Source organism: Stegostoma tigrinum, chromosome 4 (assembly GCF_030684315.1).
Source record: "Stegostoma tigrinum isolate sSteTig4 chromosome 4, sSteTig4.hap1, whole genome shotgun sequence".
NCBI classification, from domain to species: domain Eukaryota; kingdom Metazoa; phylum Chordata; class Chondrichthyes; order Orectolobiformes; family Stegostomatidae; genus Stegostoma; species Stegostoma tigrinum.
Genome location: NC_081357.1, coordinates 103,055,505 through 103,081,222, shown reverse-complemented (window position 1 = coordinate 103,081,222; position 25,718 = coordinate 103,055,505). Strand labels below are relative to the sequence as shown.

The following is a 25,718-nucleotide window of genomic DNA, read 5'->3' as shown; positions in this document are numbered from 1 at the left end:
AACAAGAGTAAATGAGGAAAATAAACAATTTGCATTTCTTTTACGCTACAGTGGTTGTATTACCACATTATGATCCCGTTATTTCATTTGTGACAATGAATGCCTTGCGTCTTTTAATTTTCTCATGCTTTCAAAAGTCCAAGGAATCCCACTAGAACAACAGGAGATAATGTTTATAGCTAGGTCATTCTGGACAAAATCATGAAGTATTGTTTCACAGAAAGGCTAGTACAAATATGGAACTTGTCCCTAAAAGGGTATGGTTGCTGCAACAACTGGATGTTTACTGAAACACTTCTGTTTATTTTTGATTAGGGTTTCAGGGATTTAGAGCATTGGTGGGGAAATGGAGGTGACATGCAGATTAACCATGATTAAATTGAATAATGCTGCATGCTTTAGGGACTGATGGCCCTCCTCTTTCCAATGTTCCAATGTTCATAACTCAAAGCTGTGGACTATCTGGTCCACACCTTCCTGTTTCCAGGTGATCAGACACCAGATGTGCCTCCTAACATAGGCTGTAGGATCTCTTGGACATCCCAATGTAAGAACTAAGTGTACAGGAACTTTGAATTTCCAATGGGCGATTTGCTGCTTCCCGAGACCCTCTGAGAAAGTCTGAGTTGGATTGGGAGATGTTGAATGGCTCCACCATATTTACATGAATGGTTAAGCAGGACATGTGAGACAGAATAAAAATTCTCGTCCAATTCCTGGTTAACTATTTAACGGAACCCCAAATCACATTTGCTTAACCTAGTCCACCTCTAACCTTGCTTTCCTCTCATTACTCACCTCCATAGCCTACATCCTTGACATTTCCCATCAACATATCTGACTTTTGCCTCCTAACAATGTTCCCCAGACACTCCCAATTCACTGGTCTAGCCTGCGTAGCCCTGACCTATTCAGCTCCCAATCTCTCCCCACCCCTCTTCCTTACTCAAAATGACCCCAGAGATTTAAAAAAGACATGAAAGGGATATTTTTTACACAGGATGGTTTGCTTGTGGAATGAGCTTCCAGAGGAAGTGTTGGATGCAGGTACAATTACAACATTTAAAAGATGTTGGATAAATATATGAATAGGAAATGTTTAGAGGATTATGGACCAGGAGCAGGCAGGTGGGATTAGTTTACTTTGGGATTATGTTCGGCATGGATTTGTTGAACTGAAGCATCTGTTTCTATGGTGTATGACTCAATGACTCTCTGGCCTAACATCCTTCTTACACGCCCCCCCACCATTCTTCTGAAAAACCCCGCTTGGAGGCTTGGAGACCGCTTTGCAGAACACCTCCGCTCAGTTCGCAACAAACAACTGCACCTCCCAGTCGCAAACCATTTCCACTCACCCTCCCATTCTCTAGATGACATGTCCATCATGGGCCTCCTGCACTGCCACAATGATGCCACCCGAAGGTTGCAGGAACAGCAACTCATATTCCGCCTGGGAACCCTGCAGCCATATGGTATCGATGTGGACTTCACCAGTTTCAAAATCTCCCCTTCCCCTACTGCATCCCTAAACCAGCCTAGTTCGTCCCCTCCCCCCACTTTACCACACAACCAGCCCAGCTCTTCCCCCCCACCTACTGCATCCCAAAACCAGTCCAACCTGTCTCTGCCTCCCTAACCGGTTCTTCCTCTCACCCATCCCTTCCTCCCACCCCAAGCCGCACCCCCAGCTACCTACTAACCTCATCCCACCTCCTTGACCTGTCCGTCTTCCCTGGACTGACCTATCCCCTCCCTACCTCCCCACCTATACTCTCTCCACCTATCTTCTTTACTCTCCATCTTCGGTCCGCCTCCCCCTCTCTCCCTATTTATTCCAGCTCCCTCTCCCCATCCCCCTCTCTGATGAAGGGTCTAGGCCCGAAACGTCAGCTTTTGTGCTCCTGAGATGCTGCTTGGCCTGCTGTGTTCATCCAGCCTCACATTTTATTATCTTAGCTGAAATAATCATTGCTTTATGATGTAAACATCACTTCTTTAACTTTATTTTAAAAATTGAACATTGTGTTCCATCACCTTGGCCTATATCTGTCTCATATTGATCCAGAATTGCTGAAGTGGGACATCTCATGCGGTATAGACAGTGAAAGGTGAGTTTTCACAAGGAGTGAGATGTGATTGTAGATTTGCAAGGATGGAAGCAATACTGGAAGAGACAATAACAAAAGGAAATGTTAGAAATACATATCATGTCTGACAGAATTTGTGGGTATCATAATTTTGGGTTGATGGCCTGAACAGTATTGGTTAATGTGGAGGCCCTGAGGAGAAGTAGGATGATCATTTTGCAAAATAATTGCAAATGCAACATTTGACTATCATTTGTAGGAAGCAATACTTTCAAAATTGCAAGAATGCAAATCATAAACTAAGTGGATTGTACAGATCTCTGCTTCAGACCCTCTTTAAACAGTGATGCTTGAATTGGGATCTTTAATGATTTGTGAACTAATATCATTTGTAAACCATGTATATTTGTCTTTAATACAATCCAATAAGGTGTTAATCAGTGTTAAGTGCAGAAACGAAGAGCACACAGAACATGGAAAATAGGAACAGACATAAGCCATTCAGCCAACTGAGCCATTCCACCACTCAATATGTTTATGGCTGATTCTCAGCCGTAATACATACTCCTGCACTCTTCCCCTATTCTTGAAGCCTTTTGTGTCTGTTTATCACAATGAAAATGCAAAAACGAAATGATGAAAGCATTGAAAATAATTCAAACTACAATAAATAGAAGTGACATTCATAATTTCCTACAGGAAATGCAATTAAAATCTGAACTATCTTTTTTTCTCTGTATAACTGCAGCTGTAATTTTCCCAACAGAAATTGACTGTCAGTTTCTGTTCATATACTTTGTAATACTTAATGAGGGCTTTCATCAAGTGATTGACAAAATCAGCCTGCAAATAGGCTGTTCAGAGTCCTTTGTGGACTTTTCTGTAGTTATAAATGCCTTTTTTATTTGATTGGTGAAGATTATTTTAGAGCTTAGTTGTATTGTCTGCATATGTTTGCTAAAACAGATTAGAATACAGAAATTCGCTGAATTTTGGGTTCCTTTCATAACCAAACATTGCATTAAATCTAAACTCTGTTCAGTATTCCTCCTTGGGTAATCCAAAATTGCAGAAGGCTTGATTTTGAAGGGTTGAATTGTTTGACCATGTATGAAAAGTACTGTGAACTAATTTGTTGCTTGACAGATTTACCTTTGGTTTCTGAATAGCCTACCATAGCTTTGTTCAACATTACATAACAATCATCCGAAAAATCAAGAGCTGCTGAATGATGCAGATAAAGAATGCATGCAAAAGCAGCTGCATTATCTTTCATTTTTATATCTTTGACTAACAAGATTGTAAATTAAGCTGAAATAGCGCTAAGAAGCACAGGTGCATTTTGTTGGTTACCAATATCTTATTTACACGATAGTCATTGATTATTTGTGAAGAGCAATCATGTTAACTTGTACATTTTCATGTATCGCAGCCAGTAAAGATGACCATTGCTATTATATTTGTTAAGGGAATATACTCATGACCTTTATTTTACTTTCTGAAGAATATAGGACAAGATATATTGTTAAGATCTTAAGTTGTCACACTGGTATTGAATACATTGGGCAGCATGCAAATTTGGCACACTCACTTGAGATTCAAAGTGTTGAGGGTCTTGCCACCAGCCAGAAAGCCCAAACAGAGCCCTCCATTGTTTTTTTTAAGATAAGGCTGTTGCATTCAGTGGTAACTGCATGTATAACAGCCATTCAACAAGTAAGCTCATCACAAACTTTTTACAGGAATTTGCAGACACTTTCTGTTTTTGTTTCATTACTAATAGTTATTTGTTTATACTAAGTAGTCAGAGTGGTAGTACTTGAGTAGTCTGTTTGGCTCAGTTGGCTGATGGCTAGTTTGGGATGCAGTGTGGCACCAACAGCATGGGCCTATTTGCTACCCTAGCTGAGGTTATCATGAAGAATTCTTCTTCTCCAGTTCTCCCTTCATCAGAAGCCTGGTAACCCTCGGGTGAGACTCACTACCAGTTCAAGCCGCTCTGTAGAGAGAGCCCTATGTTCTGGCAGCACTATGTTGACTTTGCCCTCTATCCTTGATTACTAATTAAAAAAACACACAATTTGTTGATGCTTCTTGTGCAACAATAATTAAATTCTATTCCCGTTTAATAAGGGAGCATCAAGAAACTTGTTTTTTCTTAGTTGCAGCTTCCAAATGCTATTTGCTAACTTGCATTTATTTATTTCATTTTTTTCCAGCCCCATGTGGTGGACAACACACTGGATCTCAAGGAGTGGTTCTTTCCCCTAATTATCCTCACAATTATACAAGTGGCCAGACATGTTTGTACTCCATCACAGTGCCTAAGGAGTTTGGTATGTTTATTTTACTTATAGATTGATATTAGAAGAGTTGATTCAGGAATTAGTTATTTTTAAACACCATCTGCCTCCATGCAAAATGTGCCCATTCCAAATAATTACATTACATAATAATACTCAGTTCCTCACAAAGTTTTAGCCCCAAGTTAAAATCCTAAGGGAAATTAAGAAATAGCTTGTCACTGTGTCTCTCTTGGGGTAAAATGAAAGGAAAACAAAATCTAATTGAATTGATTTGAATACACAGCATGAAAACCTTAAGTGCTGTTTATACAATGCAAATATCGATGAAGTTAAATGAAGAACTATTTCACGGCAGCAAATAACTCAGTAGGACTTTATTAATTAGCTGTGATTTGCAACTGCATTTATCAGGCAGGATTTGTTTTTATATTGTTTCACATTCATGCTTCTGGCTTCCGTTTGTGTAAAAATTATGATATCCTACCTTGATTGTAATACTGTATTCACCCTGTTGCAAATATTCTGTATGTTGCTGTTAGTGAACAAAAAGAGAAAAGTCAAGCCAAAGTGAGTGAAATTTGACCCTTTTCTTACGCTGTCATTAGAGAGATTGAAGAAAAAGCGAGGTGTTGGGATTGAGAAGTTCCAATATCAATGTACCAACAGTAAGATAGAAGAGAAAAATAATCATGGTCGTATTGTCGAACCCACTGTCTGGTTTAAATTATATTCAGGAGCAAAAGAAGAACAAGATTTTCTTGAAGACGCACAGGAAATCTAACTTAGAAATGTAATACTCGTCTTCAGTGTGGGATCCACAAACTATCATTGCAACTTATCTCCACAAAACCCCCACCCAACTCCCTACAGCCCCACCACCCACAGCCCCACTCAGGCCTCTCGCACACTGGTTCCTGATGATTAAAGTTGGATCAAAACCGTAAATTTGAAACAGGCTCCTCTCTGGGGGTGATACATCAGCTGCTCAGGGTAACATTGGAAAGTGACTCCTGTTTTGTAACTGTTCCCTTCCGTCACATTTTCTGAACACAGGAAGAACAATTAAAATAAGGATCATTGTAATTCAGGAATCACAGAAAGTAGATACTATGACACTAAGCAAAAAGATAAAATGCTCAAAACATTCGATAGGCCAAGCGACTGACAAAGGTGGTGAGAGCAGATCAGTTCATGTTTCCAGTATGAATCCTCCATCATAGTTCAGCTTCACGGAATATTATTTTTGAAAAGCTGGCAGTACTGTAAAAAAATAGCTTTAAGTGAAATAAGTTACTTTTTTGGAATGGGGTAACTGTTGCTTCATAGACAAGTGCACCATGCATTTTGTACATAGTCGAAGATTACGGTGACAGTAAAGTGAGCAAGAAGTTTCTGATGGTATTGGAATGTTGCCCATAACATTGGAAAAAAAGTGGAAGGATCTTATAATGTGCAACTGAATGGTTAAAACAGAGAGATAATTCATTAGTTCAATATCTCATTCAGATGGTATTGTAGAATGGTTACAACCAGCCCCCAGATGAAGTTCCCCAATTTGTTATATTTACAGATGGGTTATCATAAATTGTTAAGTTCCTGGGTGAGGAAGGATGAAGTGGCTCATCTTTTTTACTCACTTGCCCCTTCAGTTGGTTGTGTTAAGGTAAACTGAAAAAGAATCCCTTCCTTTGTGGATAACATTTTCCAAAACCACATGAATTTATATTTTAAAAAGCACCAATTAAACCAAGTTGCTTGAGTTAAAGAAAAAGTGAGTGGATTAGTTAATAAATTAGTAAATAAGTAATAATGGAAGACTTGTCTGTGCAGGTTAGAAATGAGAAATGTATCTAAAAACAGTTGAAAGTTAAAAACTACACTTGGTCAGAATTGAGTTGCATCATTAAAAACATCGGACCCCTGCAGTGCTGGGACATGCCATTTAGCCCAAGTCCTCACCCACCCTCCGAAGAGAATCCCACCCAGACCCATCCCCCTACCCTATCCCTGTATTTCCCATGGCTAATGCACCTAAACTATACATCCCTGAATACAATGGGCAACTTAGCATGGCCAATCCACCTAACCTGCACAACTTTGGGCTGCGGGAGGAAACGGAAGCACCCAGCAGAAACCCGACCAGACACAGCAAGAACATGCAAACTCCACACAAACAGTGGCCTGAGGTTGGGCTGGTGCTGTGAGGCAGCAGGGCCAAACACTGAGCCGCTGTGCTGCACCCGTGGAGAGTTGTTAGTGAAATAGTGCACCTGCTATTGTGGATGCTACCAGTAACAATAACATTGTAAGTTGAGCAGTCAATTTTGAGATTTTGAAGGATTGAAATTATTTTACCCTTGTTTCTTGTCCTTACTGACCAGCTTGTGGGAAAAGAGAAAGGCTTTTTTAAAAAAATGTATATATGGATCACTAGGGTTTTTGTCAACTGTGTGTGACCCTCAAAGCATATGCTGTTATCCACGAGCATACACAAACCATGGTTGTTGAACTGACTCTAAACCTTTGTTCTTATATATTCTTGAAAGGGGAAAACATAGACATGCCTCTTACCTAGATAATTCTCTTTTCTTCACACCATGTTGACAGTCTGAGAAAGTTTGCAGATTACATTTCAGTGTGTAGCCTAATTTGCAGTTTGATGTCATCTTTGAAGCCTCCTTTATACCCATCTGTTGTAACATACTATGATGTCCCTCGAAGCTGGGGATAATTCACACAGGGCTTCTAGTGATTTATATTCTTCCCCAAAATTACATTGTGAGTCATTTGTTTGGCTGTTTGCCCTCTTTTTCAAAAAAAAATGTTGTAATTGGAAATGCAGTATGCTTATCAGTGTTGCAAAGTTATGATCTGTTGACATGATAATAAAAACCCTTCTCTGTTCATTTTCTGAATCAAAATGTGGAAAAGTAAATATTGACTACTTGAATTTGTTATCATTTACCAAGTCTGATTCAGCGCTTCTAAGAATTGCAGGTTTGAATCCCGCTGGTTAAGATTCTCCTCTTGCCAAATAGGATATAGTGCCAAATTTTGAGGTTCAGCTGCACTAACAAATGTCAATATTTAATGGCTTGGCCAAGATAAGTGAAATATGGAAATTTTACCAATTTAAGCAAAATGCATAACAATTATAGCCCTGTCGACTCACAATCACCTTTTAATGAAAAAGAACTGAAATGCTTCAGCAAGAATGTAGATAAAACGCTACCATAAATCAACATAAACATATTCAAATCTGCATTGCACGTCAATCGATTGAATACAAAGGCTATTATTTCCAAAGCAGACTTTTCCAATCTTTCACATGGGAGCCATATTGCAAGGGTGGAGGGCAGTGAGCAAATTTTGAAAAGACAAGATTTTCCACAATAATAAACAGATTCCAAAGCAAAAAAAATGATCATTTAAATTAGTGAGTAATAAATAAGCATTACAATTAAAAGTGCACAAAGCAGCTGATCTTGCTAATGATTGTTTTATTTTTGCATTCTCTCTGATATGAAACAAAGTCAGAGAGACAGACTTGACCTCTAGTCTTGATCACCATGGAAGGTGTTGGGGCTGTCACTGGGCTAAGGAGGAGAAGTTAAGTAAAACTGACAACGTGTTTGTCTCTGGTACAAATTCTGAGCTGGCATCTGTGTAATTTATATGGAAGTAGGGGTGAGAAACATGCTTCCATTCAACCTGAGTTTTCCTCTTTTCTGGTCTTGCTTTGTTGATAGGTTTTCCACAAGAGGTGGGGGAAATAGGTGGGCCAGTGTCTGGCTTAGTGTTTCATGCACACTCTCTCTTTGCCTCCTACATTCTGCCTCGAACCTCCCACAAACATATTCTCCCTTTCTCCATTTCTGCCTCACTCTTTCTGACCCCTCATTTTTGCTTTTTACACAGGCATTCTCTCTCTTTCTGCCTCACTTTCTGTCTCTATTCGTCTGCCTCTCTCTCTCTCTCTCTCTCTCACACACACACACACACACACACACACACACACACACACACACACACACACACACACACACACACACACACACACACATGCACGCAATTAGGCACTCAGGAGGCTTGTTCCACCATCTTCTAATGTCATTCTACAGGAGGTCCACACCACTTTTAGCAAAGATATCTTGTTTTTCTCTAAACTGCTTCCAGGCTCAATCCCAGGCTCTGCTTGCAATCTCAAACTGAAATCATTCAATACCTTCATACAACCCCTCTAGCTGCCTTGACGACAGAACCTCTCAAAGCCTCGACTTTGACCTGACTCACTACTGCAAACTCAGGCCCACTCACAGCATTTACCCTGACCCCACTTGTTGCCTCAACCTGACCCTATTCACTGCCTGAGGCCTGGGTACTGGGAGCAATGGCAGGTCTGCTGTGCTTGGTTTCAACAAGGGACAGCATGGATACTTGGCGAGCGCTTTTTCAAATCATTACTGCATGCTTTTTTTTTGGTGTTACTCTAGTGGATAAACTAGTGTTCATGTGAAAGTCAGGGTTGGATGCTGCTGTGGAGGGTAGTTTCATGAGTTGATGCAATGTATCTTGTAGATGGTGCACACTTGTGTCACAGTGTACTAGTGGTAAAAAAAATGGGGGTTTGGGTGCCCCAGCTGGTGTCAAACCTCTTGAGTGTGTTGGAGCTGCACTCTTCCAGGCAAGTGGTGAGGATTTCTGCACACTCCTGACATGTGTCTTTGTAGATGATGGACAGACTTTGGGGAGATGGGAGATGAATTCTATGGCAAGTAATTCCAAGACTTTGATCTGTTCCTTGTATAAACAGTGAACACGAAGAACTGAGTTTTGTGTTAAATAATTGAAAATATCAAGGTTACAATTTATAAAACATATGTGCACAAAAACATTGTGTTAGCTATAATGGCATGCTTGTTATATTGTCACATTTATCTTCAGTGCATTGTAGTAATGCTACATTAGCTCAATGGAAATCTATTGAGTTACAGTGATTACTTTGCTTAAATATGGCATGTTTAGTTATTGAAGCTTAAACACTGATAAATATTTGCATTGCTCAATCCTTTGGCCATTAACGTTCATCAATTATTCACCATTTCAAATACCCTGCATGTATAGTCTCCAGATTATTTATTGTGTATCTTAAATACATTATGAATTAGGAATAAATTTTTTTGATCTTAATTTTAAACATGCAATCATAACACTAAGACATTTTGGATCACTTGTTAATGATTGGGAAGGGTGGCCACAGAGAGTGTAACATTCCTTAATCCTTTTATTTGTGGACAGCAGTATTACCAGTGGTGCAAGAATCTTGAGTCTGCAGCAGCTTTTGGGATTTCAATCCTGATTATCCTGCCAGACTTTACCTACTGCTAAACCTATGACTTGAAACCAAAGCAAAGCTGGGGTCCGGCCAGGTGAGTCATACTTTTACTGTGTCCTGTCACAGAACAATTGCAAGAGAGGATAGTTATCTTTGATGTGCATCAAATATAATGGTCCTGGAGGAACTATCTGATGATATCATGGAGATGCTCCCCAGTGGACATTTATACACTGAGAGGCGATAGTGAAGTGCCACAGTGAATTGCAGGCTCAGCCTACCACATAAGGGGCCTACTTGAGTCTCTATTTCACTACTGAGCTTCCAAACATTCCCACTCACAGCTCTGACTTACCACCTCATTTCCCAATGTTACTCCCCCTCTGAGCTCCAGACCAACACTTCAGCCATGCCAACCATTATGCTTCATGACCCTTCCCTACACCAAAGCCATGCCACTCATCTATCATCTCCCTCTCCGTGTCCCCTGTTATATGTTCAGCTATATCCATTCACACTTATTGTCCCCTCTATACCTCAGAATGCTGCCACTAATCCCCAGAATTAATGTACTCTACTTCCTTTGACATCTGCCCCCTTGACAACCACCCCCTTAACTTTCATTGAGTTAATCCCCCATTGCACAAGACCTGGTTTCTGCCCAGCTCCCTGATCTACATGGGCAGACGGCCCTGACTTACATGTATCAGAGATAATAGGAACTGCAGATGCTGAAGAATCTGAGATAACAAAGAGTAGAGCTGGATGAACACAACAGGCCAACCAGCATCTTAGGAGCAGTAAAGCTGACGTTTTGGGCCTAGACCCTTTTATCCAGCTCTATGCTTTATTATCCCTGACTTGTATGTGACTGTATCTTTTAATGATTTGTGTACAGCTCCACACTAACTTTCTGAGACTTCCTGGACCAGATAGACTGGACCTCCAGTACTGACTGTGACCTACTCCCAAATCGCCGACTGATCAAAGACATTAATCTTGCCCTACAGTGCTGGGAACTTGTAACTGAAACCTGTGTATTCCTTGACTTGAATGGATTGTTCCGCTTTGAGTCTAGGATGTGCTAATTTTATTGATTCATATGCAGCATGTTTGCTGTATACACTGCTAATGCATGGTGCAGGTGTGAAATTCACATAGCACTGTGCCATAGTGCAACAGATCCACCTCCTTATCTGATCTCTGCTGACAACTATGACAAGTTGCTTCTGGCTGAGAGGACAAAGAATCATAGATGTATACACTTCCTACAGTCTAAACCAATCCTCCAAAAAGATTCCCATTGCCAGAATCCTGCATAGTCAATCTGCGTAACCTACACATCCCTGGTCGCTATGGATAATTTAGCATGATCAGTCTACCTAATCTGCACACCTTTGAACTGTGAGAGGAAACCCACGCAGACAGAAGGAGAAAGTCTGTATGGAGTTTGCGCAATCAGCCAATGGTGGAATTGGCCCCAGGTCCCTTGTGCTGTGAGGCAACAGTGCTGATCACTGAGCTACCATGCTGCCCTGTAAGTAACCACATAGGCACAATGTGAGTGAGCGGTGTGAAAGTAAGGTTGGACACCTGCGATGCACCCTGCTCGAATGCATGTGATACTTGCATGTCCCTGCATACGTAGTGTCTTTGCAGTAACATCACAATGACAGATTTCAAAGTACAACATGGAGGTGCAGGACTGTCTTACACCTAGACCAGAGATGTGCCATATGAGTGTGCAGTGAGGGTGGGATGTATCGAATATTGACATCCATGGATAGATGGCAGCATTTGATCCATACCATTATCACTACATGTCAGGAATTGTTGCAGTCTAATAGCTATCTGGCAGGTAGGAGAATGGGAAACTGTATACTGATGAGGTAAGATTAGCCAATGATACATGCTAAAGCATTGTCACCCACTAGTGAGAATCTTTTCTCACTGTTCAACCATTGGTTAGAATGTGGCACCTTTTGCTGTCAATGTTTAGAAGCTCCTTGCAGGTTTTGACATTCCCACCTTTCTTGCCAACATCCGCATTGGTCATTGGCTGAGAAGGTTCTACCCGGTTGGTTTAGAGCCTGGTCTTTCCAGGTTTAGTATTAACATGCAAAAACAGAGTACTAAAGAAGACTAACCTGAAGATAGTCTTGACGTTCCCTTCTCTTTAACCAGTCTGAATTGACCTGCATTTGGGCCCAGAACCACATGACACAAGATGTACACAATGTGTCCAGGTTTCTTGTAGACCAACATCTTAGGGTTGAAGGATTAGCTGTTTAACTTCTCATATTGATAGCAAAATACCACTTAAAGCAACCACTTTGGGATGTTACTAACAAGCACCATTATTTCTGCATCAGAGGTAATGGGAACTGCAGATGCTGGAGAATCCGAGATAACAAAGTGTGGAGCTGGAAGAGCACAGCAGGCCAAGCAGCATTGTAGGAGTACAAAAGCTTACATTTCGGGTCTAGACCCTTCAACAGAAAAGGGGGATGGGGTGAGGGTTCTGAAATAAATAGGAAGCGAGGGGGATGTGGATCGAAGATGGATAGAGGAGAAGATAGGTGGAGAAGAGACAGACAAGTTAAAGGGGTGGGGATGGAGTCTGTGAGGTGAGTGTAGGTGGGGAGGTAAGGAGTGGGTAGGTCAGTCTGGGGAGGACGGACAGGTCAAGGGGGTGGGATGAGGTTGGTAAGGAGGAAATGGAGGTGCGGCTTGAGGTGGAAGGAGGAGATAGGTGATAGGAAGAACATGTTAGGGAGGCGGAGATGAGCTGGGTGGTTTTGGGATGCAATTGGGGGAGGGAAGATTTTGAAGCTTGTGAAATCCACATTGATACGATTGGGCTGCAGCAATCTCAAGCGGAATATGAGTTGCAGCTCCTGCAACCTTCGGGTGGCATCATTGTGGCACTGCAGGAGGCCCAGGATGGACATGTCTTCTCAGATATGGGAGGGGTAGTTGAAATGGTTCGCGTCTGGGAGGTGCAGATGTTTATTGCAAACCGAGTCCCCAAGCCTCCGTTTGGTTTCCCAAATGTAGAGGAGGCCACGATGGGTACAGCGGATGCAGTATACAACATTGGCAGATGTGCAAGTGAACATCTGCTTGATGTGGGAAGTCTTCTTGGGGCTTGGGATGGGGGTGAGGGAGGAGATATGGGGGCAAGTGTAGCACTTCGTGCGGTTGCAGCGGAAAGTGCCGGATGTGGTAGGGTTGGAGGGGAGTGTGGAGCGGACAAGAGAGTCATGGAGAGAGTGGTCCCTCCGGAAGGCAGACAAGGGTGGCGATGGAAAAATGTCCCTGGTGGTGGGGTCGGATTGCAGATGGCGGAAATGTCGGAGGATGATGTGTTGCGTCCGAAAGTTGGTGGGGTGGTATGTGAGGACGAGGGGGATTCTCTTTTGGTGGTTATTGCGGGGGCGGGGTGTGAGGGATGTGTTGTGGAAACTGCCGGAGACACGGTCGAGGGTGTTCTCAATCACTGCGGGGTGGGGGGGGGAGGGGGAGGGGGGGCTGGGGGGGTAGTTGCGGTCCTTGAAGAACGCAGACATCTGGGATATATTGGAGTGGAATGCCTCATCCTGGGAGCAGATGCGGCGGAGGCGAAGGAATTGGGAATAGGAGATGGAATTTTTGCAGGATGCTGGGTGGGAGAAGGTGTATTCTAGGTAGCTGTGGGAGTCGGTGGGCTTGAAATGGGTATCGGTTTCTAGGTGGTTGCCTGAGATGGAGACAGAGAGGCCCAGGAAGGTGAAGGATGTGTTGGAGATGGTCCAGGTGAACTTGAGTTTGGGGTGGTAGGTGTTGGTGAAGTGGATGAACTGTTCAAGGTCCCTTGTGGGAGCACGAGGCGGCACTAACAAAGTCATCAATATAACGGAGGAAGAGGTAGGGTTTAGGGCCAGTGTAGGTACAGAAGAGGGATTGTTCCACATTTCTGCATGCTTTGATTCCTGTTTTGCAAATTCATTCCTTATGCGTTCAGAGTTCCTCGGGGAGACCATCAGTGGGGCAGCCCAGGGACTAGACAAGCATTCTTGTCCCGCTGGCCTCAAGGAAGCACAAATAAATTTGCATCTCACTCTTTTGTAGTCCTGGATCCATTGTTGCCATGTTTGGTAGAATCGTGCTGGCTTTCCTGGAGGGGGGTAGTGTGATATTTTCAGTTGCGGCCCAAAGATCTCATTGAAGTTTCATCTGTATGTTTGAAGCAGTTGAAACAAAGAGCCAAAAGAGCAGGTTAAAATTACACAACTTAGGAAACTACTGAGATTAGAGGGAATAGATCGCTTCCCCAATTTCAATTTCCTGGTTAAATTTGCTTTGTGGTACACACCCTGCAATTTTGTGATTGGGTAAGGTCTGTAAAGGGTTCTGAACTTTTATAGCCTTGTAATTGGTATCTGTGAATGCCAACATTTGTTCTTCACCATTGCCAACAACTTTACTTTGAAATCTTTACATTCATTTCCGTAGACAATTTATGATTTTTTTTCTGTGATTTTTTTTTCTTCATTTTCACCAATGAATAATAATTGGAAAATAAAATCTACAGTAAGTGCAATAGGAGGTGACATTTATATCAATATTCTTAATTTGGGCACATTTAATGTTCCATCTTTATGTGCTCTCCCTCTCTGAATGTGACAAGCTCTTCATACAGCCCCGTCTGGAAATGCTACAGTGATTACAAAATTCTTTCAAAATATTTCAATGGTGCTGAAAGATTAATTTCTAATAACACTGAAAGTATCCCTGCATCATGTGGAGTGCAACAATTTGAGGAATTGACTCCTCCTTAGCCTTCTAGAAGCTATTAAGGATGGGTGACACATGCTGACTGTACCACTGAAGTTTTCATTTCTATGACTGAGTCAAAAATAATCACCAAATGTAATGGTTAAGAATTATGATGGTGTCAAACACATTGGGACTGTAATTAGCAGTGCTTTCAACATAATCTTGGCAGAAGACTTGAACGAAAGTTGTAAGTTATGCTTGGACCCACTTACCTTACTTCCCAATTTTATACTTGAGTTCCCAATTGACACCCACCTTCACCCCTCTGCCAATTTATTTCCAATCTCAATGTCAGTACTTTTGAGTGATTGTTATGAATAGCAATGTGATGCTTTTCAATACCTTAGTCCTGAATGAATTTTTCAAGTTGAGTGTACATCTGTGGCTATAATATTGGAATTGCAATGGGGAGAACAGAATAGAGAATTAATTCATCGCCACTATTATAGGAAAGATGTGGATGCTTTGGAGAGGGTTCAGAGGAGGTTTACCAGGATGCTGCCTGGACTGGAGGGCTTATCTTATGAAGAGAGGTTGACTGAGCTCGGTCTCTTTTCATTGGAGAAAAGGAGGAGGAGAGGGGACCTAATTGAGGTATACAAGATAATGAGAGGCATAGATAGAGTTGATAGCCAGAGACTATTTCCCAGGGCAGAAATGGCTAGCACGAGGGGTCATAGTTTTAAGCTGGTTGGTGGAAAGTATAGAGGGGATGTCAGAGGCAGGTTCTTTACACAGAGAGTTGTGAGAGCATGGAATGCGTTGCCAGCAGCAGTTGTGGAAGCAAGGTCATTGGGGTCATTTAAGAGACTGCTGGACATGGATATGGTCACAGAAATTTGAGGGTGCATACATGAGGATCAATGGTCGGCACAACATTGTGGGCTGAAGGGCCTGTTCTGTGCTGTACTGTTCTATGTTCTATGTTCTAATATCTCTGCCTAGCTTAATTTGATTTGGTGAGAATCTGAACAAGGACAAATGCTTGTTACCAATGCTGTTCCAAAGGATTGGTGCTGCATCGACTTTAGTTTGTCATTGATATAAAATCGACTTAGATGAGAATTTAGAAGGCATAATTAGTAAGTTTGCGGATGACATCAAAATTGGTGGCACGGTGGACAATGAAGAGGGATATCTAAGAGTACAAAGAGATCTTGATCAATTGGATCAATGGGCAGGGAAGTGGAACGTGCAGATTAATTTGGATAAATGCTTGATATTGCATTTTAGTAAAACAAACAAGGGCAGGACTTACACCATTAAAAAGTTGGGCTTTGGATGGTGCTATAGAACAGAGAGAGCGAAGGGTAAATGTACATAATTTTTTAAAAGTCTGCATCACATGTAGACATGGTAGTTAAGAAGTCGCGCCTTCATTGCTGAGACCTTTGAGCACAGGAGTTGGGATGCCATGTTGAGGTTGTGCAGGACATTGGTGAGGCCTTTCCTGGAGTGCTCTGTGCAGTTCTTGTCGACCTGTATGAGGAAGGATACTATTAAGCTAGAAAGGGTTCAGAAAACATTTGCCAGGGTCTTGCCGAGATTAGAGGGTTTGAGTTATAAAGAAAGGTTGGATAGACTGGGACTTTTTTCACTGGATCAAAGGAAGTTGAGGAGCGACTTTCAAGTGTTTTATAAGATCATGACAGATATAGATAAGGTGACTAACAAAGGTCCTTTCCTTAAGTGGAGGAGTTCAAGACTAGGGGTCATATTTTTAAGGTGCAATGAGCAAGTTTTCAAGAAGACATGAGAGGCAATTTTCTTTTTACACAGAAGGTGGATAGGCATACAGTTATGATGTTTAAAATGCATTTAGAAAAGCCCATGAATAGAAAAGGTTCAGAGGGTCATGAGCTAAGCACAAACAAATGGGACTCGTTTAGATTGGGAACATGGTCAGCATGAGCTGGTTGGACCGAAGAGTCTGTTTCCATGCTGTCTGAATCTATGACCATTATCTGGTGTAAAATATCTGTGAGCAAACATTACCTTAATACATAAAACACTCCAGGTAGAGCCCTGATGAGCACTTTTGATGGTTTCTGGCAATATCAGCTGGGTAACCACACAGAATGGCTGTTCAGATGCTGGATGCTAATTATAGATAATAAGGAAAAAGGAGAGGCAGAAAAGAATCTTACCTCCAATATACTCTCAGCAACATTCACAACAAATAACAGAATTATTTGAATGGTTTTAATATAACTTCCCAATACTGAATAAGATGTAACTTCGACAGTATCCAAGATTGAATACCCTGGGGTCAGAGTTTCCATTGTTGCATTTGAATACAAATGATCTCCCAGGTAAAGCAGTCATGGAAAATAAGGGAAGGAGCAGGACTTCTTTCAGATTTTCCATCCACTAGTTTAAATGAAAAAAAGGAAGAAACAGCGTCAACAAACTCTGGCTGTAAAACTCTCTACAAAATCTTATGAAGGATTTTGCTGTCGAGTTAATGACAAGGCAAACTATACTCACTACCTGAATTTTCTGTCAGATGATCCTTCACACTCAAGTGCAACAGAGGAAATTCCTTTGATTGCGTTATAGTTTCTTAATTGAAGTGCAATTTTACATTCTGAGCCATATAAAAGGCCCAGCTGCCAAAGTTAAGCGATTCATTATCCATCAGTCCCTGTTCTATGTAAGCTGCATGGTACTTGTTAAGTATTATCCAGGCAGCAACTTTACACAATAAAACCCTTGAAACACAATTTGTAATCAACAATTGGGCTGTTTTGTAAATAAAAATGTAGTCTGTGACTGAGCTGAAATGATTGCTCGGATTAGAAGTGTTTCCAAATATTGCCAAAACACTTTCCTTTACAAATTCATAAAGCATCTTTCTATCTGTAGTCTGTAGGGGAGAGAAGCAGATCTTGATTTAAACCAGCAGCTTCCATACTTACCATGACAGCACTCAAAGGGAATTTGGGAGAGATGGATGCCCTTTCAAAGGAACTTATGAAAAGCTTTTAGACGCTTGATACAAATGTAAAATGACAGCGTGCTTGATTTTATGTCTGAAATACTGCAAACTCTATTTGTGTAGAGTTGAAAAAAAAACTTTTCTTTGGATTTTGTTGTGGTGAATAGAAGGAACTTAGCCATGCATTGGCAGTGATTACTAAAGTAAAGGCTAAATTGTGGGTACTTAAGTTTTGAAGCAAACTAAATTATTGCAACTGGAATGAAATAAAAATAGAGTCAGTTGATGGGTCTCCATTCACACACCAGGAAAGAGCTGACCTTCCCTCTTTTGTTGCAGAGATCCTTAATTCACAGCGTATGATTTTTAAAAATTCACTCGAATCCTGAACAGTCTCGGTGGATTAGAATAGAGCAAAAGTAATTATGCTATTCAGAAAGGTTGGGAAGAGAAAATAGTGATTTGCAGATTGGTTAGCAAGCTTATGAAAACAGGCTTCACTGCATCAAAATTGTGCAAGATGTAAATTATCCACATCTGCAATGGCAGCAGAAACATCAGGACATCAGCTTGAGGGCCCCAGATGCACACTCATATCCCATGGTGATATCCCTCTCATATCTCATTGGTGAAAATTGATGCAATGGAGTCCTCAGTCTGGGTCTCATTTGCAACTTTTGAAGATCTCCAAGGCAATCCAATTGAAATTCTTTAAACGTATTTATTCATTTTGTCGGATGTGGGTGTCACCGGCTGGCCAGAATTTATTGCTTGTCCCTAGTTGACGTTGAGAAGGTGGTGGGAAGCCGCCTTCAGGAACTGCAGCAGTCCACCTACTGCGGGTTGACCCACAATGCCATTAGGAATGAAATTCCAGGATTTTGACACAACCAACAGCAATATATTTCCAAATCAAGATGTTGACTGGCTTGGAGGGGGATTTGAAGGTGGTGGTGTTCCCATATATTTGCTGCCCTTGTCCTTCTAGATGGAAGTAGTTGTGGGTTTGGAATGTGCTGACTGAGGATCTTTGGTGAATTTCTACAGCGTATCTTGTAGATAGTAAATTCTGTGCTACCGTGCATTGGTGATAGAGGGAGTAGATGTTCATGGATGTAGTGTCAATCAAGTGAGCTGCTTTGTCCTGGATGGTGTCAAACTTTTTGAGTGTTGCTAGAGTTGCACACATCCAGGCAAATGGGAAGTATTCCATCAGATTACTGACTTGTGCCTTGTAGATGATGGACAGGCTTTGGGGAGTCAGGAGGTGAGTCCCTCACAGCAGAATTCCAAGCTTCTGACTGGCTCTTGTGGCCACTGTGTTTGTGGTGAGTCCAGTTGAATTTATGATCAATTATAACTCCTAGGACGCTGATAGTGGGGGATTCAATAATAGTAACACCATTGAATGTCAAGGGATGGTGGTTAGATTGTGGCTTATTGGTGATGGCCATCTTTTCCGCAGCACAAGTGTTACTTGCCACTTGTAAGCCCGAGTCTGGATATTGTCCAGATCTTGCTGCATTTGGGCATAGGCTGCTTCAATGTCAGAGGAGTCATGAATGGAGCTGAACTTTGTGCAATCATCAGCGAACATCCCCACTTCTGATCTATGATGGAGAGAGGCCATTGATGAAACATCTGAGGACGGTTGAGCCTAGGACACTATCTTGATGAACTCCTGCAGAGAGGTTCTGGAGTTGAGATGACTGACCTCCAACAACTATGACCAACTTCTTATGTGTCATGTTAGACTCTAATCACCGGAGAGTTTGCCCCCTGATACCCATTGATTCTAGTTTTGCTAGGGCTAGGGGTCCTTGATGCCACACTCAGTTGAATGCAGCCTTGATGTCAAGGGCTGTCACTCTCATCTCACCTCTGTAATTCAGGTTTTTTGTCCCTGTTTGAACCAAGGATGTGATGAGGTCAGGAGCTGAGTAGCCCTGGCAGAACTCAAACTAGGCTTCACTGAGCACTGAAATCCTAGCATAATGTCAAATTATCATTGATATCAAAAGAATTCTCCCTTTTTGTTAAGCTATTAATTGTTCGTGATAACCAAGTCCATTTGGCTTGTTCTGTGGTTACCCCTAAAGTATAATGAGCTGAAATTTATGATTCAACATCTGTTGTGCTTATATTTGCCTTTGTACTGTTTATGGTCTTCTTTGCTGGGTATTTCTGGAGCTGATGTCTAAAAAGTTACATCACCCTTACAGACCATTCTGGATCTTTGTCACGACAAATTTAGCCTGTCAGATTGAAAAATGGGGTTAGGATGAGGGTTGGAGTCTGAAGCAGGAAATGGCATTTCAAACGTTTATTTGAATATCAAAAGAGTTTTGCTGTTTGGCCTGCTGTGTTCATCCAGCTCTACACCTGGTTATCTATGGGGAAAGAAAGGTTGGATTAAAAGAGATGGGGGGAAAACAGACCAAGAGAATGTGACTTTTAACTCTTCAAAATTAACTTATTTTTTAAAATTGGACTTAATACTTGCTAAAATGACTCATTCTGTCAAAAGGGGTTATTTGGAAAAAAAGTAGAATTATCACTTTGCTGAAAGGGGACTTGCATTGGAATGGATAAGATCTACTTCTGCAACTTTACACTGTTACGATATCTTTATTGTGATTTTCTTAGGGAGATACCTGCAAGATGAGTGGGGACATTTTAGATAGCAGGTTTTTAACTTACCCATTTAACTGCAGATTTTTTTTTGCAAATTTGCTGTCTGATAGCCTTGTTATTACCATTGAACGTTATTAAGTTCATCATTATTTTTGGTGTAAAGTCTGGACCAGTGTTCAAGAAAAGGGTCACAAATATCTTTTTCACAAATTCAGTGGATTTATTACTTTTGGTAGAGGGACATTTTGATGGAGGGTTGCTCTTTCTGTTGAGGATGCATGTTCTTGGATGTGAATATTTCCAAGCGTAAGACAGCAAGAAATGTAAGATGTGTTTGCTTTTCTTGAGGTTGCTTTCCACTTCTATTTAAAAGACATAGTTGCTAATTTTAAACTATAACTGTAGAGGTAAGGATAAGGTACATAATGCCAAAGATTCTCAGCAGAAATGTCAGTGCAGAAAATGATGAGGACCAGCACTTCAGCATTCTGACCTCAAGATGGATGTGGGTTTCCTCCATCTTACCTTGCACACATTTCAGAAACATCGGTCAAAATTAGCAGTGACAAGAGAAAAGAACAGAATAAAGCAAAAATTCACCGGGAATTTGATCATACGCATCATGTGACAGAAGTGCAATTTAAGGCAAACTATTTTGATAAATGTTGAAAGTAGAAACATGGGTGGACATTGGTGGAGTTCAGCCCAGAGGATACGTTGGTGAGGTGGGGTGTCAGGAAATATGGTAAAAGTGCCCACAACAGATTCGCATCAGGAAAACTGCCCAGCTCAGTTCTCAGTGTGAGAATCACATCAGGGGGTGGGATGTCCATTTGGCTCATTAGTGAGCTATTTGCGAGAGATTATCTCAGAAGTCGCTCGGAAGTCAAAAGAGATATAGGGCTTCAGTTACGCTTACATAGTTCCCATGTGTGTTCAGGAGGTTATCCACAAACCCAGTTGGGTTTGCCTGCAGGCCATTGTCAGGTAGGATGTTGGATGTTAGGTATTGAAGAATGGTGTTCTGTATTTTTGGATATATCTGTTATAGGATTTGTAATGCCTGGTTTGAGAAAACAGCCACCTTGGAAATCTCTACAAATTATTTTCTGGAAGCAGATTCACAATCTGTCTTATTTTGGTTGCATTTTGGATCAATGTTAGAGATAATTCACTGACTAGCCAAATGATGCAAGTCAGCAGTAATGAATAGCTGCTGTACCATTATGTTCATTACAATCCCAAGCAAGGTAGTGCTGCAAACATTTTTTTTCTCCAATAAAGTATAAGCAGGTTCCTTTAATATCTAGTCTATTCAATTGGCAGTGAGGCTTGTGTAGAGTGACCTGAAGTGTCAATCCAAACAAGGTCTAAACAAGTGCCAATCACTTCATTGATGCTATGAGATGATATTGTCATAAGACCTACAGTTTTATCTGCTGTACTATTAGTCCCCTAACAGGACATTGGAAAGTTTTCTGAACAGGGTCATTTTCCTCATTAATATCAATGTAACCTACACAATGATGTCAACACTTCTTGTCAAATATTGGAGATTTACAGGAGGGTAATAACTCCATCCTGCAACCAATTGATTTCTTTTAGATGTGCAATCTTCGTAGCTTTCTGGCCAATATTTAATTATATATTTTTCATAGATCAATGCTTTTCACATTTTGAAGATCAATAATTCATTTAATGTGCAATCCTTTATGAGTGTCAAAAAGTGATATTCTTTTTTCCCTGACTCAGTTGATTCTAGCTGATGTAGACCACCAAAGAAAATATCTGAACAAAAACAACAGGACTTCGTCACACTGAAAAAGCCCACACTTACAAAATATAACATTTCTGCCTTTTAATGTCATGGCTTAGATTTTGTGAAAGAGGTGCAGGAAGTAATGTTTCATTTGAGGCAAGAGGTGGGAGAAAGGTTGATTATAAACAAAGGGAAGTGGAATCCAAGGACGCAATCATTTAAATAGGAAGTAGTGGCATACTGGTGGTCAAATACTAGGGACTTTGCAGTATGGAATTACTCAAGATTATGAATTGGCAATTTCTTAAAAATTATTTCATCACCTCAAACTTGACAAAATGTGTAAAATTTCTCTTGAGTCATACTTCATCAAAAATGTAAGATATACAGGATAGATTTCCACACGGCAAGTGCTTTGAAAAGTCTCAACTGATGAAGGGGTAGTTTTTGTGATAATAGGAACTGCAGATGCTGGAGAATACAAGATAATAAAATGTGAGGCTGGATGAACACAACAGGCCAAGCAGCATCTCAGGAGCACAAAAGCTGATGTTTCGGGCCTAGACCCTTCATCAGAGAGGGGTATGGGGAGAGGGAACTGGAATAAATAGGGAGAGAGGGGGAGGCGGACCGAAGATGGAGAGAAAACAAGATAGGTAGAGAGGAGAGTATAGGTGAGGAGGTAGGGAGGGGATAGGTCAGTCCAAGGAAGATGGACAGGTCAAGGAGGCGGGATGAGGTGGTAGGTAGGAAATGGAGGTGCGCTTGAGGTGGGAGGAAGGGATGGGTGAGAGGAAGAACAGGTTAGGGAAGCAGAGACAGGCTGGGCTGGTTTTGGGATGCAGTGGGGTGAGGGGAAGAGCTGGGCTGGTTTTGGGATGCAGTGGGGGGAGGGGATGAGCTGGGCTGGTTTTGTGATGTAGTGGGGGGAGGGGAGATTTTGAAGCTTGTGAAGTCCACATTGATACTATTGGGCTGCAGGGTTCCCAAGCGGAATATGAGTTGCTGTTCCTGCAACCTTCGGGTGGCATCATTGTGGCACTGCAGGAGGCCCATGATAGACGTGTCATCTGAGGAATGGGAGGGGGAGTTGAAATGGTTCGCAACTGGGAGGTGCAGTTGTTTGTTGCGAACCGAGCAGAGGTGTTCTGCAAAGCGGTCCCCAAACCTCCGCTTGGTTTCCCTTTGGTCCAGGAACTCCCTACCTACGTCCGTGACACCACCCACGCCCTCCACCTCCTCCAGGACTTCCAACTCCCTGGCCCCCAACACCTCATTTTCGCCATGGACATCCAGTCCCTATAGACCTGTATTCCTCATGCAGATGGCCTCAAGGCCCACCGCTTCTTCCTGTCCTGCAGGCCTGACCAATCCCACTCCACCTACACCCTCATCCGCCTAGCCGAACTCGTCCTCACCCTCAACAACTTCTCTTTCGATTCTTCCCACTTCCTACAGACAAAGGGGGTAGCCATGGGTACCCGCATGGGCCCAAACTATGCCTGCCTCTTTGTAGATTACGTGGAACAGTCCCTCTTCTGCACCTACATAGGCCCCAAACCCCACCTCTTCCTCCGTTACATTGTTGACTGTATCGGCGTCGCCTCTTGCTCCCCAGAGGAGCCTGAACAGTTCATCCACTTTACCAACACCTTCCACCCAACCTCAAGTTCACCTGGGCCATCTCCAACACATCCTTCACCTTCCTGGATCTCTCAGTCTCCATCTCAGGTAACCAGCTAGAAACTGATGTCCATTTCAAGCCCACTGACTTCCACAGCTACCTAGAATACACCTCCTCCCACCCACCCTCCTGCAAAAATTCCATCCCCTATTCCCAATTCATCCACCTCCGCCGCATCTGCTCCCAGGATGAGGCATTCCACTCCCGCACATCCCAGATGTCCACATTCTTCAAGGACCGCAACTTTCCCCCCACAGTGGTCGAGAACGCCCTTGACCACGTCTCCCGCATTTCCCGCAACAGATCCCTCACACCCCGCCCACGCCACAACCACACCCAGAGGAAATCCCCTCGTTCTCACATACCACCCCGCCAACCTCCGGATACAACGTATCATCCTCCGGTACTTCCGCCATCTACAATCCGATCCCACCACCCAAGCTATTTTTCCATCCCCACCCTTGTCTGCTTTCCGGAGAGACCACTCTCTCCGCGACTCCCTTGTCCACTCCACACTGCCCTCCAACCCCACCACACCCGGCACCTTCCCCTTGCAACCGCAGGAAGTGCTACACTTGCCCCCACACCTCCTCCATCACCCCCATCCCAGGCCCCAAGATGACGTACCATATCAAGCAGATGTTCACGTGCACATCTGCCAATGTGGTATATTGTATCCGTTGCACCCGGTGTGGCTTCCTCTACATTGGGGAAACCAAGCAGAGGCTTGGGGACCGCTTTGCAGAACACCTCCGCTCGGTTTGCAATAAACAACTGCACCTCCCAGTCGCGAACCATTTCAACTCCCCCTCCCATTCCTCAGATGACACGTCCATCATGGGCCTCCTGCAGTGCCACAATGATGCCACCCGAAGGTTGCAGGAACAGCAACTCATATTCCGCTTGGGAACCCTGCAGCCCAATGGTATCAATGTGGACTTCACAAGCTTCAAAATCTCCCCTCCCCCCACTGCATCACAAAACCAGCCCAGTTCGTCGCCTCCCCCCACTGCACTACACAACCAGCCCAGCTCATCCCCTCCCCCCACTGCATTCCAAAACCAGCCCAGCCTGTCTCTGCTTCCCTAACCTGTTCTTCCTCTCACCCATCCCTTCCTCCCACCTCAAGCCGCACCTCCATTTCCTACCTACCACCTCATCCCACCTCCTTGACCTGTCCATCTTCCCTGGACTGACCTATCCCTCCCTACCTCCTCATCTATACTCTCCTCTCCACCTATCTTGTTTTCTCTCCATCTTCGGTCCGCCTCCCCCTCTCTCCCTATTTATTCCAGTTCCCTCTCCCCATCCCCCTCTCTGATGAAGGGTCTAGGCCCGAAATGTCAGCTTTTGTGCTCCTGAGATGGTGCTTGGCCTGCTGTGTTCATCCAGCTCCACACTTTGTTATCTTAAGGGGTAGTTTTTAATGGGTTAATGGAAAGGGAGTTATATTAATGGATGGACAATTAAATGGAGCCTACCAGCTTCTATGAGCTGAGTTCTTGATAGGTATAATTTTCTGACTAACTGCTCCTAATAGACAGCCCTGTCTACTGAGAATTGGTATTAATGTTAATTGTGCATGAAGTGCACAATTCTTCGGTCTGTTGATTTCAAATGGTTGGAAAATCATTGAAAAGCTGCTCATGATTCCTCCATCCTCACCAAATTTCTGACCAGTATTCACATAGAATGTTAATCCAAGGCGGACAATTTCAGGGAGTACTGGTTTATAAAGTTCACTCTGAGACAGCAGCAAGCTATATGAACCCAATGGGAAATTCTTTGAAATTCTCAGGAACTCATTCTTTTGAAACTTTGTGCCTTCAAGAATAATTGCTGGGGCAAGAATGATAGCATACATTGATAAAATATTCCTAAAAGGAGAAGTATATCAATTTTGAAATTATGGACCAGTTACTTTCACTTTGATTTTCAGTTAAAAATCGTAGGTCCATTTTTATTAAGCATAGCTTTCAAGGTAATAAACTATGCCTCATAAAACTGCTTGCATTTTCTGTAAGATAACTGAAATAATAGATGCTATTGTCTGGTCTATTGACGTTTCTTGCAATTTTAGCATGTTTCATTCAGTGTTAGAATGCAAAAATAATCCAGCAGCAAGGCTGGTTTTCATTTTGTGTGGCCTTTGAG

General features: G+C 42.4%; 1 protein-coding gene and 1 long non-coding RNA gene across 2 annotated transcripts in view; one reads left to right on the top strand and one right to left on the bottom strand.

Moving 5' to 3' along the window:
* Nucleotides 1-25,718, top strand: part of LOC125452488 (CUB and sushi domain-containing protein 1-like) — a 2,230,063-nt gene that overhangs the window by 1,853,033 nt on the left and 351,312 nt on the right. The window contains exon 32 of the mRNA XM_048530978.2: nt 4,310-4,426. Coding sequence (XP_048386935.1) covers nt 4,310-4,426 — 117 coding nt within the window. The remainder of the gene's footprint in view (nt 1-4,309; nt 4,427-25,718) is intronic.
* On the bottom strand, nt 2,066-7,074 carry LOC125452489 (uncharacterized). Its single transcript, XR_007247557.1, has 3 exons — nt 6,968-7,074; nt 4,881-4,928; nt 2,066-2,167 (listed from the first exon to the last, which is right to left on the bottom strand). It is a non-coding gene; the product is annotated as an uncharacterized LOC125452489 (long non-coding RNA).